The 22,132-nt window shown below is 34.2% G+C and overlaps 1 protein-coding gene across 1 annotated transcript; it reads right to left on the minus strand.

Annotated features, from left to right (window-relative positions):
* Positions 1-4,246: 4,246 nt before the first annotated feature.
* LOC132746864 (uncharacterized) lies at positions 4,247-22,132 on the minus strand. The gene is made up of 8 exons (XM_060736137.1): positions 21,974-22,132; positions 16,576-16,739; positions 12,086-12,235; positions 9,060-9,175; positions 8,131-8,338; positions 7,736-7,771; positions 6,556-6,649; positions 4,247-6,169 (listed from the first exon to the last, which is right to left on the minus strand). The coding sequence occupies exons 1-8, from the start codon at positions 22,060-22,062 to the stop codon at positions 5,134-5,136; spliced, it is 1,893 nt and encodes a 630-aa protein (XP_060592120.1). The 5' UTR covers positions 22,063-22,132; the 3' UTR covers positions 4,247-5,133.

The raw sequence follows: 22,132 nt of genomic DNA on the forward strand, positions 1-22,132 counted from the left end.
TATCTAGATACAAGTCTTTAATGGGATTCGAATCCACAGGGAAAAGGGGCAAGTTATTTCAATGAACAACCTTAAAAATATACATCAACCGCATATATTTCTTAATTAAATCTCAATTAAATTAGATATACCGTGCTCATCCTTGAAAATTAAAGTGTTCTAGTATAAATCAGTGAAATATATAAAGAAAAAAAGACATTGTAAAAGCAAATTTTCATATCATTTTTTATAGATTTTATTCAAAATAACAGAAATTGTATCCTTTAAAATAAGTGTGTTTCGTACCATTTAACTTTATGACAATATGTTAAACATCTCTGCATTCACTAGATATATTGAACTTAGTAGAGCTACGGTAGAGCCCCGATATATGCCTGCAGAGCCCCGGTACCTACAGGCAGAGCCCCGGAGGATAAAGGTAGAGCTACGATTGATCCCGGTAGAGCCTCGACAAAGCCCGGATCATATCAAAAGAATAATAACAACAATTTGAGATGATTGCACTTGTTTGAATTAAAAGCCTTCCCATTGCCCTTCTATCCAGTATGGCATAAGGATTTTTCAGAAAATCATCATGAATTACTATTCTGGAACAATAGATATTATATTAAATAAAAATTATGTATCAATGTTATCATTTCGGGCGTTTTACCGGGGTTCTACCGGGGCTCTGCCTGGATCGTCCTGGGCTCTGCCGGGGCTCTGCTTGGATCGACCAGGGCTCTGCCTGGGTCAACCGGGGCTCTTCCGGCGTCATCCGGGAACGACCGGGGAAGCACCGGCATGATCCGTAGCTTCATCTGGGCGCTGCCTGGATGATCCGGAGCGCATCCTGGGTGGTTAGTAGGGAACTACCGTAGTGCTGCCGGGGTAAGTGTGACCGCAACAATAATTGCATCCCGGATCGTCCCGGATCATCCCGGTAACTTACCGGGATGGTCCTGGGCTCTGCCGGGAGTAAGTAAGACCGAGACTTTAGTTTTATCAAAGACGCCAGATACCGTGCCGCTTTACATTTTATTGATTGACATGGTGTCAAAAGCAGCGGTTGAGAAAGATTATCATTAAATTTTGTGGCTGACGCGTTAAAACTGACAGAAATATGCCTGCTAGTAAGGGGGTTAGGTTTGTCTAACGATAATGTTTAGTTGTTGGTGGTGGATGACAATATTACATGTTTACAGCCCAAGGCCCTTTGTTTTTATAACGCTATATTTCATTTTTTTAAGGTCGTAAACATTTAGATCCCGTTGATGTTTGCATTTATCATTTTATTAAAAGTAACTCCTTTGTCAACAGTTGTGTCATCCCTATTGCCATCTGGAAAAAGAAGCACCTGGTTAGAAGTGATTACGCAGTACTTTCATGCTGACTTCAAGAACACAGAGACTGTTTAACTTCTCCTTTGTCAACACAACATACGTCTTATTATTCGTCCGTTTAAGATGATACTTCGTTGTAATGATTAAGGGCGTCACCGTGTCAATAATACTCCATAAGATATTGTACAAGTACAGTAGAAAAAGAATTGCAGGCTTATGGGACCAAAGTGGAGGAATACGTTGAAGGATTTGAGAGCTCGTGGACGAATTGATACGTCAAACCCTATTCATGCAGAATGCTTGCGATTTTATGTAACGGATGTTCTTCAAGCGGGACTTTATTGCATTGTATTCACTGGAATTTACACAATGTGTGACCACAGAAACATGTAGACACTTGTACTGGAAGACCGGAAATAAAATGTTGTTTAATACTTAACTGTCAGGTTCTACTGATTATAGTGTAAATGTTGATTTGTAGGATATTGAATATGAAACAAATCCAGATGATTGAACATTAGACAATAATATATATACTTTTTAATGAATAAACATAATGTTCATGGTTTTCCGAAGTATGTGCTTTTTATGTTTAACTGCTAGTTAAAATTTCTGGGCCGATCTCGAGTTCGCGTTACTGTTAGAGCAGGTCATAAATCAAACGGAAAAAAATAATAAAAGAACTTAAACACGATACCTCTCTTGAAAAGATGATTGCATGACAAATCTGACCTAGAGTAAACATTACTAGAAATATAAGTTAACCGTATGTAGGAAATTAGAAGATAAACCTTTTGAGCTCTTTGTAGGCAGTACTAAATATTTGCCAAATGTTCTCCAGAAGGGTCAAATTTTAGGACTTTTAAACCAAAAAACCCAAGTTTCAACATTGACCTACATATATGACCTATGATAAAGTTACAAGTTTTTCCAACTGAAAAAAGACCTGTAGTGTTCAAAACGTTTTTCTTTGATTTGATCTTTTACCCAATATGACCCAGATTCAAATTCGACCTAAAGATTATCCAGACAAATATTCTAATAAAGTTGTAAGTTGTTCAAGTTAAAAATACAGCATCTAAACAAAACATAATCTAATGCTTATTTTATAGCAGACGCTATGAACTGCATCAAAAATGGACTAGTCAATGTAGGTATAAAAAACCGCTAAATGTGACCTTGACCTTTGAGCATGGGTCTTACATGCGACACATCTTGTCATGGCGGTGAACAATTGTACCATATTTTTTTTATTTCCCTCAGCCCAATTCTGACCTTTAAACTCTACAATCTGGGTCGAATTGTCTTTAAAAATTTTTAAATAAACCCGCCCAAGCAAGTCCTCACCGTGAAAGTAAGTGCGTGTGCGTGTCCTAGTGTGATTCAAAACAGTTTTTTATGTATATAAAGTCCAACTTACTTTACTTCCTTCGCTACTCGTATTCTCGCTGCCGCTACTTGTGGCGTCAATCTTTCAACGGAATAGTTTCCCGTGTCCATTTTTAATGATAAGATTTAAGTATTTAATATTAAAAATTAAATTTTAAATATTAAGAATTAAATTTTAAATATTAAGTTTTAATTTAAAATGTCCCTCCAGGGCTTCCATAGAATACAGCTTCCAATACATAATTCATCCATTCTTTTATTCAAATTGGATATGTTCGGTAAGAATTTCATAGATTTCAATAAATTTCTCTGATAGAAATATTTTTCGCAAGGATGAGCATAGTATATCTTTAAATGATGAAAAGGAGCGAAAAGTTGAAGAAAGAAGGTCACTTAGTCAAAATCTAGATCAGCTGATATTAAAATTCAATTAAACATTTCAAACTAAGCACATGGTCGGAATTTAATGCAATTTTCATTTAATGTAAAAAATTCCATTAAACATTTAAAACAGAGCACATGCAATTTCATTTTACATGTTATTTTGTTGTGATTAATGCTTCTAAAGGATCACATCTTTTCCAGATTTTTTTACATCAAAAAACAGAAAGGAGGTCACTGTGTCCCCTTCGGCAGGGCATCTTTATACAGGTCCACCAGACAATGTTTTGTGTCGAATATACTATTTCTAGCTTTCTCCTATTCAAAAAACATTTTTGAGTTTCTGTTTTTACTATATGTTCATAACTAAAATCAATGATCCCGCCAATTTTGATCTCATGGCTATAATTAAACAAAATTGCTAGAAGTCCACCTGACAATATCATATGCTAAATATCAATGATCTAAGCCTTGTGGTTCTCGAGATGATTTTTTTAAATTCATGGATGGACTTAATTTAGCAGTCAATATTTCTAAAAACGTCGGTATTAGTAGTTCTGACTAAGACAAAAAGTGTTTGTGAATCCAATTCTTAAGCTAATATGAAAAAAATAATTTAATGTGCGACAAAATTTGTCTTTCCAGTAATACTTTTTTCATAATCTGATCTTTTTGTATTGGCTATAATGCTTCAAAAATAAGGCGAAATATTGAACTACTTGCAGTCATATGGCGGCCTTCATGTGTCACCTTTGTAACAAAAGCGATAGAGATATTACAATGGAAGAAAGAATAACTGTGATATTTTGAAATTGATAACAGTCAATTTAATTTTCCTTCAAAATTAGGCACAATCTGATTGAAACCAGCTCTTAATTAACGCTTTGGCTTTAGATCCAATAGGAGGTCACCTGCTCGTGAAGAGCCTATGTTTGACAATTATCATTTTCCTATAGAAAAATGCATCAACAGGGAATTTTAAAAAAAAAACAATGTGAAGGAAATATAATCGCACTTTATTCTTCCTCAATGTAAACATCTGGAAAAGGGGTGATCCTCCTGAGAAGTCAAAGTTAAATATGTTTTATTTCATCACAACTAGATTAAATTGAGACATTAGTAGCAATTGAAAATGATATATAATAATAATCATCATCATCATCGTCATCATTATCATTTAATTGATAATGTGAGTTAAGGCAATGCCTTTATTTTTTACATACGAAATACAAAATATATTTGTATTCAATTATATGAGTATCCTATTTACATACGGAAGTTATTTAAAATCATGGACATTGACCGAGATGGAATAATAAAGGAAATTTGAAAGGAAATACAGTGTGTAATCACTGCAGAACAGCCGTCTATACAGCAACTACCTTTTTACAAGAAAAGTTGAAGTCCCCAAAGTAAGACTTCACAATAAATTAAACCTGACTAGAGCAACAGCTGTCAGCAACAACCAATAAAATTGTCTCCTTAATGGTGTTACAATGCAGGAGATGTACTGTAAAACAATGCTTCTCTATCTTAGTACCATGGTTTGTTATCATTCTATTTTATTTATATTTGTTTTATACAATAACAAAAAAATGTATAAAACAGATTATAAGAAAATATAATAGCCAAAAAAAATGAAATACTGTCTGAAGTGACGTTAAATGGAGGAAAATTGCATTTATATTTTAATATTGTACTAGTTTAATTCGATTCACTATTGATGTACAGAAAGAAAACATTCAGTCAGGATACGATTTAACTTTGTACACAACATAATGTTTTTGGATTTCTGTGTATTTTTTATTCTTTCATATCTTCATTATGTTAAAACAGTTGAATCCCAATTGTCAAAGAGAATACATTTTTGTAACATAATTAGCTAATGTTGAAATGAAGAAATCCAACATTCAATATGAATTCAATATGAATTTTGCATAACAATTCTGTCATATACACATTAAAAACAAGTCTTGCCACATTTTATCAATAAATAATCATTTGTCCATCTATCATTCGAAAAAGAAAAATATATTTCACTCTATAAAGCACTTTCCTTGATATTACGTAAATGGTCGTATACATTGCCTTCAGATTTAGTCACAACTTTTTTCTTTATATTCCCTAGACAATCATATACATTTTTACATACAACACATTCTCTTCCAGTCTCACCACTGACATCACTGTCAGACACTTTAGTGCGATTTTGTGTTCTGTCATCCTCTGGTTCGTCGAGTACATTATCATTTTCAATCGCCCCTAAAGCATTATCATCAGTTATAATTTTTATCCCTAATCTTTCCAAATGTTCTGGTTTTAAACAATTTAAACACACATGCTCATCAAATATGTCTTTGGGTTTGTCTGGAAAATGTCCATCAATTATGTTTGTATCCTCGTAATTTCCTGTGCCTCCCAAAGTGTGTTCCTCTTTGACAATGTTTTTAATTGGTAAAGAGTTACATCCACCTTCCAATAATTCTTCCTCTTTTAATTCAATTAAACTTTCCTCACTTTTCTTTACCGTTTCATTTAAGTCAACCATAATTTTCCCATCTTTATCAGTATCTTTATATGTACCTGCAATACTCTCATAAGAATCAGACAATTCATTCTTGTCATCGCTGTGCGACTGTATAGAGTCTGTATTGACATTCTCATTTGTTTCCAATGCCTGATTACCAATCTTGTCATTCATTTCACTCTTGCGTTTACACTCAGCAGCATTCTGTAAGTTATGTCTGATAGGGTCATCATATGTAGTTGTGTATTCTGATTCGGGATCAAACGTGTCAAGTTTATTTTTAATCATATCTGACGGAGTACTGTACTCATCTAATGCTATAATGGTAGTGCGAGATATATCTTTAGCATCGATTTTGTTATCAGTTATCGTGTTATTACCGCGTTCAGGCAGAGAAGGTTTATAAAAGGAAGTACCACTATCTAGTTCTATTTCTGAAATAATTGCGTATTCCTCCGCGTTAATGGATTGTTGTCTGTTAAGTTGTCGACCGTAAGTCCTGTTATATATAGAATTACTTCGAAATGAGTCCCCATTACTACCACACTTTCTGTAATGAAATCACTCAATAAGAAAAAACCAACAATTAAACATAAGATTGTTTCTTACTTAAAGAAAATATACCTAACTTACACGCATCTTGGCTACAATTTACAACACTCGCTTATGATTACCGCTAACGTCTTTGTCTTCGAACTGATAGAAAAATCAACGAAATCTAGATCTTGATTGCTATTTCGTTTTTTTGTTTTTGTTTTGTTTTTGTGATTTTTGTGTTGTTGTTTTTTTTGTTTCTTTTCCTTTTTAGAAAAAGAAAAAAGCACTGGAAACAATTACACCAACATGTTGTTTACATGAAAACAAAAACCTGTAACTAAATATGTTAGAACAACTCGTTTGTTTGATTCTTTTGAAAACTGTAATGAATGTACTTACCGGAATTTACAGATAAGTACGACTGTGATGATTATTGCAAATACAACAACACAAGCTGTTATTATCGGCATATATATTGATGACTGAGCTTGATCTGTAAATATTAACAAAAATATCTAACTTTAAAACATTATATATTATATAAGTAAGTTATCAAATGTAAGGTCACAAAATGGAAGAAAAAGAAGTGAGAAATGAACGATCAGATTATTTTATTTATTTTAACTATTTTTTTTAAGACACGGGGATTTATTTCATGCTTTCCAGTGTTTTATTGTAATATATCAGATGATTTTATTATATACTTATAAATGAAATATTGAGAAATATTGATCAAATAAAATGCGTATTTTCATTTTCCGTATTTTCACTGTAAAAATTTATTTTTCACTGCAGTGAAACATATTTTCCGTATTTTCACTGGTGTCTTGCCGGACTACTTTCTTTTAAATTCTACCAGTACACAAAATTTAAGGGAAAGTTTTTTAAAATTTTATCGCAAAAAAGAGAAAAATGTACATAATAAACAGAAAATTCATCTTGTGGCATGAAAATTACCATATTTCACTCGTGGCTACCGCCACTCATGAAATATTTATTTTCATACCACTCGATGAAAATAAATCATGAATTTATAGAAAAAACTTGAATATCCTCTATATATTCTGATAAAGCACTAGTGAAATCTATAAAATATAATTTTCACTGTATCTAAATGCGGATGAAAAGAAAATCATAACTAAATGGAATAACAGGCAGAAATAAATACCGTCTTGCGTAAATTTTGCTTCTTTAGGAAAAGAAAGTCGATTTTAAATGTAACAAAATAAGAAAAATGTAACATACCTATATTTCAAAATTGATAATGCGACGTCATGATGTGATGACGTCACAAAGGAGAATGCACGACGTTACGCGGCAAAATTAGTTAAAAAGTACTTACAATCACTTAAAAATCATGAAATAAAAAGAAAATTTATTTTTTTACAAATAAGATTGAAATATATTTCATTCGTGAACACCAGCTATTATATTTTCAAAAATTTGCATCTGGTGTTCACTCAGTGAAATTATATTTCAATCTTACATGCAAAACAAACAAATATCCTCAATATATCGTCTGGAATACTTCATTTAAATGAAAGGAATTTATAAACGTTACGTAACAACTTTTACTCACAATCGTCCTGACGTTCATTCCGATCTGGCCAATTATCTATTTAAAAAAAATGAAATTCAGATAAATGTTCCATCTTCTACATGAAAACATGAAGAGTACCAGTATGTGCGTCATTAATCAAGAATTACACATTGAATTAAAAAAAAAGATTTGTGCCATTGTGATGGAAAATCAACAAAATAAGATGTTTAAAAAATATTAACAGATATATTTTATGTTCTCCATAATCATAAATAATAAAATGGACAACAGTTTGCGCATGCGGATTTACAAGAATAGTCATGTTTCCTACAAGCGGTTACGTTAAACTGCAAGAAAGAGCAAAATCATTTAACACTACAATGTAGTGAAATGGATAAATAGCACTGTGACAAAATAATAAGTTTGATAATTACTGTCTTGTGACTTTTCGTTAATGAGACACAGTGGTTGAAGAAACAGGGAACAATCCTCGGCAGTGAAAGTCAAAGTACCACTCTCTACTGTTCCAGCTATACATAGTTCTAATTTAGAAGTTTGAACAGGTATGGTATTCAGAACTGTAAGTTCTACTGTTGTACATTGAGGGCCGATTTCTTGTGTGCCTAAGCAGCTACAATTGCCCTAAAGAAAAAAAATAGTGTAAAAACATAATTGAAAATTGTTTCATTGAAATAGCATTAAAACATAAATACATTTACATTTGTAATTAAACTTTTCACTGGCAAAGATTCCAGTGGCGAAGCTGTCAAGATATTTTCAAAAGTCCCAAAAATACAACCAAATCAGGCCGGGGTGGAGTTGGTAGTGGGTTCAGGATCAAGTGTGATTTAGGTTTATTCATGTAAAGTTTGCGTTGAATCAAATTCATAATTTAAAATTATTATTCTTTTGATAATTTTCCTTCAATATACTTTCGAACGCACATATTTCTCTTTAAATCAAAACTTGTTTTCGGCATCTGGGGACTAACCCAAGCCCCTTTTAAGGACCTACAAGTTGAAAAAGCTAGCTTCGCCCCTGATTTCTATTATAGAATCACATATGAGAAAAATATCTGATATTCATAAATCAATGTGGAGACCTAATTCAGTTCCGGTGCATCATTTCATATATATGATTATAACGAAGTATTATTTCTCTGCAGAACTTTTATCTGCAGAACCACGAGGATGTATTTAAAGCCTGTGTCGGTATGGGCAATGGTGTTGCATAAAAGTGCTTCTAACAAAATTTAATTATTGTGCCTACAAATGTTGGCGCATGAAACAAGCATATACATTTGCTTAAGCCTCATAAATAAATATATTTTCTTGTGTGATTTTGCTTAAAAAGTTAAACTTACGTTAGAACTGATGGTAATTCTTGTCCAATTACGCTTGTTTAAACATTTGTTGGCACACCCTTTTAAAATATCAGTTTCAGGCATGTCTGTCTTTGAACAGTTATATCTTTTGATCCCTGTAATGGAAATTCATTGTTCATGAAATAGATAAACATCAGATGTATCTTCTTCTTCATCATTTGTATTTCAGCGCAGAGCAACATTTATTTTTAAAAATTGCTTTGCTTTTAATCATAGCATCACGAATTGCTATTATTTGGAACAAAACAACTTAAGTTTGTTAAGCGTACAAATAAAGTTATTTGATCAAGTCAAAGGCATTTATTGTCCACAGAAGTTCACTATAATGTATCATTTAAAATATTCAGGAACGTTTTGTTAGTATCGCGGTAGAATTATGATATCATAAATTGTAAATTTTTATTGCAACTGATAAACAATGTGTTATACTATATAATTACATTTATACTTTTTTATAACCTTTTTTCACATACAAGCAATCGTAAAAGAATTTCTTGTTTACCGGGACTACGCGATTTTGGAAAACGAGTCATTTTATCTGAACAAATTAGCCAACACAGTTGTATGATTATAAATATGATGCAGAATGTATCATACATTTCAGTCTATTAATTAATTGTTAACATAAATAATGTAAGCATCATGTAATTGCTAATAATTACTTTAGCATTAAATTTTTATAGTTGGCATGTGTGATTTTATGAAAGGTCATCTCATTTGCGTAATTAGCCCCCCCCCTCCCCCATTTCATTATTTCGGAACTCCTCGGCTTTTATAAAAGTGCGATGAATTTGATTGTCTTGAAGCGAATTGTCGATTGGCATATTAACTGTTAAAGAGTCCCACCTGTTTCAGAGATATTTCTGCTAATTCCAATATAATTTCTGCTAATTCCAATATAATTTCTGCTAATTCCAAGTCATTTCACGACTCATATCTATGTTTAATAAAGACAAATTCGAAGCGCTTTAACATGTTTCTGAAAAATGAAGGGAGAATTATTAAGTATTTAATTGGTAACTAGTTTTCAAGTACCATCAGTGCTTTGATATTCGTTAAAGTCGTTACGGCTGTATCAGGTAGTAAATGTCTTTTTGTGTTGCCTCTACGGAGTAGTGGCGACATAAAGGGATCACTTCTCCGTCGTCTGTCTGTTCGTCTGTCTGTCTGTCCGAGCAAACATTTTGGGTTTAGGGGCTATATAACAGTAAAGAGAACAAAAGAGAACAATAGGTTCTTTCCGTGATCAAAGGGTTTAGGGGCTAGTAGCCCTTAAGAAATCAAAGAAAATAACAAAGAAAATAACCCCTAAAGCCAAAATGTTGGAACGTCCGTCTGTCAGTCCGTCACAAAACTTGTCCGGACTACTCCTCATAAACTACTGGTGCAATTTCATCCAAACTTTACAGAAATGATCAGTACCAAGTCTAGTTGTGCATATTGTCATCATTCTCCGGTTCAATGATTTTTGTCAGAGTTATACCCTTTAATAATTTTTATTTTTAAAGATTGTCCGGACTACTTCTCTTATACCACTAATGCAATTTCAATGAAACTTTACAGGATTGATCTGTAGCTCAAGTCCTTGCGCATATTGCACGGGTTTTCCGGTTGAATGATTTTTGGCCAAGTTATGGCCCTTTGATGAAAAGGTGTTTTTATGCTCCTCGACAATTTTCGGGGGGGGGGGAGCATATAGTCGGCGCCTTGTCCGTCTGTCCGTCCGTCCGTTGTATTGTCCGGAGCATAACTTGAAAACCCTTGGAGATAATTTGTTTAAACTTCATACAGTGGTAGAGGGCATTGAGATAGAGTGCAGTGTCAAATAACCATAACTCTATTTTGCCCGGTTTTTGAATTATCTCCCCTTATAGAAAAATCTTGTCCGGGACATAACTCTAAAACTATAAAAGATATCGACATGAAACTTTGTAGGTGAATAGATCTCAATAGGTAGATGTGCAGTGCATAAGAACAATAACTATGTTAAGTCTCAATTTTTAATTATCTCCCCTTTAAGAAAACTCTTGTCCCGGACATATCTGTAAAACTATAAGAGATATCAACATGAAACTTTGTAGGTATATATATCTCAATGGCAGTGTACAAGAATCATTACTCTGCCTTGCCTAATCCTGGAATTATTGCCCTTTGCTTATTTTTACTTTTTTGAAGTTGTCCGGGACATAACTCGGAAACCATACGAGGTATCAACAAGAAACTTTGTAGGTTGATGGATCACATTTATTAGAAGTGCAGTGCAAAGAACAGTAACTCTGCCTTGCCTTATATTGGAATTATTGCACTTTGAACTTTTTCCAGGGACATAACTCTGAAACTACAAGAGGTGTACTTTCCTGTGTCCAAAACCTATTCGGGGAGCATCACCCGGCTCAAACCGGGCTCTTGTTTTCTGTGTGTTGCCAGATACACAATTTTTTAAGCTTGTCCGGACTACTCCTCATAATCTACTGGTGCAATTTCATCCAAACTTTACAGGAATGAACAGTACCAAATATAGTTGTGCATATTGTTAGCATTTTCCGGTTCAATGATTTTGGTCAGAGTTATTGCCCTTTAATAATTTTTATTTTTAAAGTTTGTCCGGACTACTTCTCTACTACTTCTCTTATACAACAAATGCAATTTCAATGAAACTTTACAAGAATTATCTGTAGCTCAAGTCCTTGCGCATATTGCAGAATGATTTTGGCCGAGTTATGGCCCTTTGATTAAAAGGTGTTTTTCTGTGTGTTTCCAGATACACAAAAGCTTGTCCGGACTACTGCTCTTAAACTACTGGTGCAATTTTATCAAAACTTTACAGGAATGGTCAGTACCAAGTCTAATTGTGCACTGTCTGTCTGTCACAAAACTTGTCCCAACATGAAATTGGCCATCATGAGGCGACAAATGTGATCACTGATCGCTCTTGTTATATGGGAAGAACTGGCTGTTTGATAATTGCTTAAATCATGTTTACCCCGTTGATAATACATACTTACTAAGAGCTGATTTAGTCCATGCCTTTTGAGTTGAGAAATTCTTGCTAACATCTAGTAATCTACTTCTGATGTAATCTAAGTGTTTACCACGTGTAGAATGGTGACATGTTTTATTATGAATTTCTGACCAATTTGCGCTGCAAACTTCACCTGGGAAAAAAGCCTAAATAGTTACAAAGGTAAAAATAAAAAACTACATGTACATAAAATATAAGCTGGTTTGTAAGGGTGTTTATCTAAACTCTGAAATTATTATCACAGATAAATAGGTAAAACATGAAATCATTAATTATAGAGTTACTAGTTTGAATAATAAGCATTGGTATAGTAAATCGGGTATAATATATGGCGGAAGTTCAATCTGATGAGCAAAATCGGACATGCTCCAACTTTACGCCTCTTGACGTGCATAGCAGATTTGAGCAAAAAACTTACGTGTAGGTATAAACATTTCCATGAACACAAATACAAAACTAAATCAAATACATTAAATTTTCAATTCCACATTGTAATAAGACATGTAATGGCACCTTTTTCTATAATGGTATTAAAGATTTGAGTAGTTTGCCAGATTATGTAAAATGTATATTAAATCCAACATAATATAAAACTTCTGTTAAAAGCTATCTTGCTTCAATTTAGGCTGCTCAACATCAAAGTGATTCTTTCTATTACTGAGTGGCAACATATGTACGCCTAATTATGTTATATTTTTAGTCATCTATTGCTTCTCCGGTGTCTTTTGTCCTGTGATAATGCAAAACTGCTGTGATAATATAGCATATAAGTGTTAAGACACTGAATTCCAGTGAGTATTTTTTCCACTTGCATCTACTAAATCTATTATGAAACAGACAAAATAAGATTATTTCGTCGCTTATCTCATTCTCGGACATAAGTTATGTCCCAGTCTCGTTGTCTATTTTAATATTAGAAATGAATGTATCTGGTTTCAACTTGTTTCCATCTATCTGGTTAACATTGGAAATTAGCACACCAGCTTAATGGGCTATCCTTGTAACCCTAGATCACTCTTAACAAAACCATTTATTGAAATTTTATTAGTGTATACTTTATCAGCATAATTGCAGGTACTTTTTATCCCCCATATCATATCTTAACATCTATGTTAAACTAGATAGACTTTAAACATCATGTCTATCAGTAACTTTAAACAATTTTATGTGCTAATTATTTAGTCTCTGACTTGTTGTAGTCATAACATGAAATGATATTTTAATTTGTTAAACTGTTATTCTTATATATGTATATCCTGTTTTATGTAACTGTGATCTATGTTGTTGCAAAAAAGATAATAAATAATGTTTTACATACTTAAATATTGGTCGGAATATGGCATACTTTCCAATACACACAACTTAATCATCTATAAAAGTTTATTCACCCACAAGTGAATATGCTAAGCAAGTTCCTGAAAACTGGTTGTGTCCTACTATAGATCCTCAAAACTACCAAATATCACATCAACAATTTCTCCTATATTTTACATATCCATATGTCAACCACAGGTGGCAGTATCAGTGTTTGGACACCCCACCCCTATCTGCCCCTGGACCAGAATTTTGATAGTGGAAATTTATTTTTATATATAATTTCATCGGTGGTTTTGTATTTGGTACCTAATAGTAAGCCTTAGACTGTTGAATTATTTTTTTCAGGGTTGTAGTAGGGGTCCAGGGGCAGATAGGGGTGGGGTGTCCAAACACTGATACTGCCACCTGTGATGTCAACAAGATGTAAGTGTAATTGGAAGATTGGATATTTAAGAAAATATGGCAATTTAGCATTATTTTAGTACATGAAATTGTAGTCATAGCTTGTTTTTGTTCATATCTGCCCTATTTTAGCTGGAGTTTGCGCTTTATAATAGCATAAATTTGGAGCGTTCGTTTTGGCTAACAAGTGTGCAGATCCGTGCAGATGTTTACTGAACAGATATTGTTCTGGTTAGCTGGTTAGCTGCACATTTGTAAGTTAAAATACTAACTTAACCTATACATAAACATGCGTTTAAGTACAGCAACTGTAGTGGCTGAATAATACCACTCTATTGTTGCCTTCTTAGACGAAAAACAAGCCAAATTTACTTGATTCCGCCTTGTCTCGTGGACCCTTGTCGTTAGCGAAATATTTTCTCATTTCCTAAGATCAATTCAATCTATATATTAACGAAACGTTATCATTCAATTATTTATATAAGAAAATATATCACAATCCAAAAATTATCAAAGTTTTGACGATCGCGATACTGAAATAAGACGTAGAATGGTCTAAGTATGTGCTACCAATTCATCTCCGACGGTTTTCATGTTGCTGCTAGGCTGCTTACTTCATAAATTTCGAAGCGTCAAAATAAAAAAAGCAAAGTGCAATATTTAAAAGAAAAAGATCGCGATACTGAATTAAGACGTGGAATGGTCTAACTATGTGCTTCCGATTCATTTCCGACGGTTTTTATGTTTGAACTATCTTGCAAACTTCACAAATTTCGAAGCGTCAGAATGAAAACATCATGTTTAGATAAAGTTCATCATCTTAAAAAAAAAAGATCACAATATTGAAAAAAGGCGTGGAATTATCTAAAAAAGTGCTACTAATTTATATCCGGCCGTTTTCATGTTTGTACTATTTTAAGTTTTCTTTAGGCTGCTAGGCTGCCAACTTCACGAACATTAACTTCAAGCATTTGCTTATAATCTTTGTCGCATGGATTAAACCGAAATTACGGTAGCACAAAGGTGACATGTGTGTGTTTTTATTTATCTCGTGTGCACGAGATACTATGTCGTGGCCACGAGTTACTAAGTCGTTGCCATGAGATAACTGAGTCGTGGCCACGAGATAATATGTCGTGGCCACGAGATACTAAGTCGTGGCTAAGAGATAATTAAGTCGTGGGCACGAGATACTATGTCGTGGCCACGAGTTACTAAGTCGTGGGAACGAGATATCTAAGTCGTGCACGCGAGATAATTAACCAGTCAGAATACACTTTACAATGACATGTATATATTATGATTTTTTTTAAATTTAACAACTTACTTTTACATGAAGATATTCACTTTGAACTTGTCTTAAGGATCATATTAGAAAGTCACATTCCAAGGCCCATCAGGCATAAATTTTGACTACAGCCCTTTGTGGGGACAATTTTGTGATCGAATTGGTCAGTTTGTACGTACCACGGTCTGTTAATCTTGTTTATACGATAACATGAGAAGGAATAAGTCCTGTTTTATTTTATTTGGTAGGGACATCGCCCACGGACATTAGATATCATATAAGGATGTTTGAGGTCAAGGTAACCATGACACTTAATTTAATGTAAAGTCCGTGTCCGATGAATAATTTAGAAGGGATAAGCCATGGTTTATATAGCCCTCTGTGTTTCTTCATGTGTTTTTCATGTTTGTGTTGTTACTTGCTTTTGAATGTTTACATGTTTTGTGATGTCTGTCTTGTTGGATTGTTGTTTACGGTAGGTATTTTCTCACACCCCTCCCATTTTTTAACCCCCTCCTTGTTTCACCCTTACAGCCTTTATCCCTTTAATTCCCATATGGGCCCGTTTTAGTTTATATTATTTCACACATTACATGTCCTTCTCCTTTCACCGCCCTTATGTCCACTCTAGGTTTTGGTTTGGTGCCTTCTGGGTGCCCTACTTTGGTGTGTCGGGGGCTACGTCCTGTGAACGTTGCCTTTGCCTTATTGATCTTTATTCTTGTCTTTTATATAACCCGGAAAGATCATTGCACCTGATCAATAGATGACATCTAATAATTTCGAGGTAATTTGGTCAAAAATCTAAATGTAAAATGATTGACCAGTCAATAAGTTGTATAAATGGCACTTTTACAGGCATGTGAAGTAGGGGCATCCTTGTACTATAGCACATGTCTAGTTAATTAGGGAAATTCATATAGATGGTGTAATCTGCTTGGTTATTTATCACGACATAGTAACTCATGGCCACATCATAGTCTCTCGTGGCCACGACTTAGCTATCTCGTGGCCACGACTTAGTAACTCGTGGCCACGACATAGTATCTCGTGCGCACGAGATAAATAAAAACACACACATGTCACCTTTGTGCCACCGTACGAAATACTAAATCATTGTCTGGTCGGTGTATTCTTTCTATTGTGCTTGAAATTCTATAGTTCAAATTTGTCAGGGCGGACATTCTATAGTTGGCAGAAATTGTGATAAAATCGGCTCTAAGGCCGAAGTACTAAAACCAGCTTGTTTTCGAAGAGCCGAAAGGCGACAACATATACGGATTAACTCAAAGGAGCTAGTAAATCGTCATGTTTTAGATTTTTTGCCTGTCAGCCACAATTGATTACAACGTTTGAGTGAGGGAATGCATTGTTTGAAATATAAGTTCTGTTTGATATATATCATTAAACGAGTGTTTGTCGTTGTTTTGGGGAAAAAACTAATAAGAATGTTTTATTAAACTTACCCGATGTACCATCAACACAACATACCGCTACAGGTCTGCAACAGTTAACCGTGTTGTTTTCTCTACAAACAGTTTTTAGTTCAGCTGTTGCATTACATGAAACGGATGTTTCATGTAAATTGATGTCGAATACGTTGCCAATGAAGGCTTTGTAAACTGAGGCTCTAAAATTCAGAATGAATATAGTATTAGGTACATTGCAGGTAAATGTTACGTTGCGGTAATAGTTTGCTATACATTGATGATACTAGGAATGGTAAAATGAACATCTAGTGACAATGACAAGGTAGATAAAGAAAGGACACCTAGTGACATATAGCACGTGCATCTGGTGACATATAGCACGGGTATCCGTTGATATATCACGGACACCTGGTGACATATATCACGGACACCTGATGACATGTATCACGGACACTTGGTGACGTATATCACGAGCATCTGGTGATATATCGCACGAACACCTGGTGACATATATCATGGGCATCTGGTGAAATATAGCATGGACACCTGGTGACATATAGACGGGCATCAGGTGATATATAGCACGGACACCGGGTGACATATATCACGGACACCTGGTGACATATATCACGGACACCTAGTGACAAACATCACGGACACCTGGTGACATATAGCATGTAATTCTTGTGACATAACGTACTGGTATCCGATAACATATATGACGGACACCTGGTGACATATATATTGGACACATGGTGACATATTGACCGACACCTAGTGACAAACATCACGGACACCTGGTGACATACATCACGGACACCTGGTGACATATATCACGGGCATCTGGTAATATATAGCACGGACATCTGGTGATATATAGCACGGACACCTGGTAACATATATCACGGACAGCTGGTGGCATATATCACGGACTCATGTTGACATATATCACAGACACCTAGTGACATATAGCATGGACATCCGGTGACATATAGCATGGACATCTGGTGACAATGACATGGTATATATAGCAAGGACATCTGCTTACAATTATTACAGGGTCGATATATCATTATGCTGACATTGACAGGGTAGATATAACATGGACGTCATGTGACATTTATAGGCAAACATATAAAGGGCATCTGATGAAATTTATAGGGCAAATATATCAAGGACATTGACAGGGCAGGTATATCATGGACATCTGACATTAACATTATATATATAGTGTGTGCCTAAAATATATATTTTATTGCGTAAGCCTCTTATCTGATCTTATCGCAGTTTGGAAAAGCAAGAAAATTATGTAGCATATGCAAAATGTAATACACATGAGGTATAAATTCAGGAAGTATAAGTAATACATATGCATAAATATGTACAAGTGTAGTTTCTCCTTTTGCCCTTTCACTTTCACAGATCAAATTTAAATTTTTCAAAATTTCTAATGATAGGGAAAAAAACAAATCCCAAAAATTAATTTTTATTTCTTTAATTTTTTAAAAATGACAAATTTAGAAATTTTAACCTTTTTGAATTTGCGTTCGGAATTTTACGAAACTTTGATTTTGGAAAACCAGTAATTTTTGTGTGATTCGGGACTGAAGGGAAGTTTTTGGGGAAACCCCGGGTTTTACCGGGGGCAGGGGATGGCAGATCACAAAAAGTGAGGGCAATTTTCTGAAAAATTATCGATCGATACAGGTGGGTTTTTAAAAATTTGGGGTTGGTTTTAATTATAGACAAATAGGGCCCCTTTTATTGCTAAAAAACTTTTTGGGTCCTTTGGGAATGAATACTTTTAAGGGAAATTTGGGGGAAATTTCCGTTTTTTCCTGTTTCAGACTATTTTGAGCAGGTTAAAAAGTGAAAGCCTGAAAAATCCGTGAAAATGTCTGTTTTCTGTTCAAAATATCTCAAGTTTTAAGTAAATGGCAGGATTTCCTGTTATCAATATAGACGTTCATCCATTGGGGTCACGCAAGCCATCTAATTTCTTAAAAAGTTTTATCTCCCCGTGAGTCTTTTCTTAAAAGTTTTACAGACGCTTGGGGTTTGGAGCTCAATCTTGTCCGACATTGTACTGTCGAATATATCAAAAAAAATGAAAAAAAATCATATTTCAACATCTATAATAATACACGTTGTAGGCAGATACAGAAGATATAATTCTTCACGATGATGGTCAATTTTAAACTTCAACGGCAATATAAACAACGCAACAGCCGAAATAAACATCAATATTCTCGCCGTTTTTTTTTTCAACGACAAAAACTTTCGATAAATTCAATGGACCAGACGGCTATGAAACGAAGCTATCCGATTATGTGGTTCCCAAAAAACTTAAAAGCGCTCCGCATTTTGCACACGGCAAAGCTGGGCCACATAATCGGATAGCTTCGTTCATAGCCGTCTGGTCCATTGGATTTATCGAAAGTTTTTGTCGTTGAAAAAAAACGGCGAGAATATTGATGTTTATTTCGGGCTGTTGCGTTTGTTTATATTACCGTTGAAGTTAAAAATTGACCATCATCGTGAAAAGAATTATATCTTCTGTGTCGATGGACCAAAGATTATGTGAAAAATATGGAAATGGATTAAAATACATGGTGATTATGACGGTAGGGGTTGCGGATTTTTTTCCGGCGAACATTTTTATCTTGTGTATTATTATAGATGTTGAAATATGATTTTTTTTCAAAACGGCATATATTAAGATTTTTTGATATATATGATCAGTACATGTCCTGGGATTGACAAATATGCATTTTATTTGGATTTTAAAGGCGTTTTGAGCTCCAAACCCCAAGCGTCTGTGGAAATACCATGAAAATGGCTAACATTCTGACAGAAAATCAAGTTCAATCTTTTATCAATTCCTCTTTTCTTTGCGCCCTTTTAGTCAGAATTGAGACGTTAAACTATCATTTCTAATATTTTATCAAGATAGAAAAGTTATTAACCCATTACCCCATGAGCATCTTGTGAAAATGGCTGTTTTCATTGAAAGGTCTCCCGTTACAAGTTCAAGTTGCTATAAAACTAAAAAACTGCTTCAATACTAATCAAACTTGGCACAAATTTTGACTGGACCATTGCCTTTGTAACAACATGTTCAGTCTGAAATTTCCTGTTACCATAGCAACTAGGGGACATATCAAAATTGCCAAAAATCACTATTTTGAGTTGATTTTTTCCATCAAAATTGATTTCAAAGTGCTGCCACTTCTCAATGGATTGAGATAGAGTCAATGGCTTTTCAGCATTGGTTACACGTTACCTTATGATCGACCTGGGGCCATTTTTAGCCTCCCACAAGTCCAAAGTTTTCTTGGCGATGAGGGGGACTCAGCCCCCTTCAAAACCCCCCAAACAGAAGGGGGCACATCCCCCTTCTGGCAACCCCCTGATGTATCTTTTGGATGGGGTGGGTGGCCGCGCCGAAAAAGTGGTCAATTTTTTAAACAACATTTATCAAACAAAAACAAGTGTTTTGGGCCTAAATAAGGCATTTTTTCACCATTTGAGAAAGCAAAAAAGGAGGGGGGGTGAAAAAGGCGTAGAAAGGCGTATATATCTGGTAATGGGTTAATAGAAACTGATGAAAAAAAACGAAATTACCCAAAAACGCGTTTTTTCCATGTTAAAAAAAGGCCCTCACATATAATTTTGAAGAAAAATTGCTGTTTTGTAGATTTTTTGAGTTTTTTCATTAATGCGGTATGTGCATCGAAAAAAAGCTTATTAGCAACATGCAGTTTACAATACAAAAAGTTATGATTTAGTATCACAAAATTTCACTATAAATAGAGAAATGAACATGAAAAAAATTCATTTTTCTATATTCTTGCATGTGTGTCTGTCAGTTTCATTGCATTAACAAACTTATATGTATACAAATACTATTATTATTCTGAAGTTTTTAGCAGGCGCACTCCCTTTTTAAAGACATAACGCCAATTGCATATATTACAGCAAAAGTAATTTCTTTAAGTGGATATTCATTTGCTAGCATTTTTTTTTTTTATGCATTATTTTCTCGAGGTAAATAATTTCATCGGGCTTTATGACAAATAAAAAAGGCTGAAATTTACTTAATCGGCCGCAGCGAATTTTATAAATTATAAAAATTGATGTAAATTAAAGGGGAGACTATTAAACCTCGCAATCTGGCATCAGTGTATCATAAAACAATGTATGTTAATGTAAAATGGAAAGATAATATTATTGACAGTTCAAATATTTTCCTATATTATCAAGTTCTTGAAAAACACGACAATGTGGATTCATTTCTTTAAATTTTCATGTCTGTAATAGCGTTAATTGTAGTTTGCCTTTGAATTACATTTACTATGCTAAACTATTAACAACAGTTCTAACATCACGTGCTCCCATCTAACTATATGTTTTTTTATTCATTTTAGTTGTAACCATGACAACTTATTAAGATGAACCTTTCGATGATTCATATCACTTGATAAAAATAAATCCTGTATTTATAGGAAAAAAACTAGAATTTTTTTATTTGTTATATTCTTTTTCTCTTTTTTACCTTTCAATTCATATGAACAGTTCAAGCACACATGCATGAATATAGAAAAATGAAGTTTTTCATGTTCATTTTTCAATTTATAGTAAAATTTTGTCGTACTAAATCATCACTTTTTGTATTGTAACTGCATGTTGCTAAAAAGCTTTTTTCGATGCACACACACCGCATTAATAACTTTTCTATCTTGAGAAAATATTAGAAATGATAGTTTAACGTCTCAATTCCGACTAAAAGGACGCAAAGAAAAGAGGAATTGATAAAAGATTGAACTTGATTTTCTGTCACAATGTTAGCCACTTTCATGGTATTTCTGCCATCGACGGCAGCATTTATAATATGTATCTGCCTACAACGGCAGCATTTTTCTTCGACCGGACAAGATTGAGCGTCTGTAAAACTTTCAAGAAAAGACTAACGGGGTAGATATTTGGCTTGCGTGACCCCAATGGATGAACGTCTATATTGATAACAGAAAATCCTGCCATTTACTTAAAACTTGAGATATTTTGAACAGAAAACAGACATTTTCACGGATATTTTTCCAAGGCTGTCACTTTTAACCGTGCTCAAAATTTGTCTTAAAAAAAAGGAAAAAAACCGAGTCCAAAATTACCTTACAGTATCTCCATTCAATGGACAATAGTTTTTTATAGCAAATTGATATGGGCCGTATTTGTGTGTAATATAATTAAACCCAACCAAATTTATAACCTACCTGTACCCGATCGGTAATTTTTCAGATATCTGCCATCACTCGCAGTGATCTTGCCATCACTGCCGCCGGTAATACGGTGTGGTGTAGACTGACCGTAAACTGGCAGCCACAGGTTAATGGTTGCTTCAGGTTAACTTATAATAAGAAAAAATTAATCCACTTACTCTTTAATTTGTTTGCATATTTCTTTAACATTTAGATTGTCATTTTCACACAGGGTTATAAAGGTGTCATTATATTTGATTTCCACCATTCCTTCGTAATTCTCACGGCCGCCATGCAGTCTATAGTCCGTCCCACAACCTGTAAGAATAGATATTATT

Source organism: Ruditapes philippinarum, unplaced genomic scaffold (assembly GCF_026571515.1).
Source record: "Ruditapes philippinarum isolate M1 unplaced genomic scaffold, ASM2657151v2 ctg1153_1_1_1_1, whole genome shotgun sequence".
NCBI classification, from domain to species: domain Eukaryota; kingdom Metazoa; phylum Mollusca; class Bivalvia; order Venerida; family Veneridae; genus Ruditapes; species Ruditapes philippinarum.

Excerpts from the sequence above, each read along its gene's own strand:
- LOC132746864 (XM_060736137.1), bottom strand. The coding sequence starts at position 22,062 with ATGGTGGAAATCAAATATAATGACACCTTTATAACCCTGTGTGAAAAT. Across the intron at positions 16,740-21,973 it reads ATATGCAAACAAATTAAAGA|AGCCTCAGTTTACAAAGCCT; the intron begins GTAAGTGGATTA and ends TCTGAATTTTAG. Across the intron at positions 9,176-12,085 it reads ATGGACTAAATCAGCTCTTA|GGATCAAAAGATATAACTGT; the intron begins GTAAGTATGTAT and ends TTTCCATTACAG.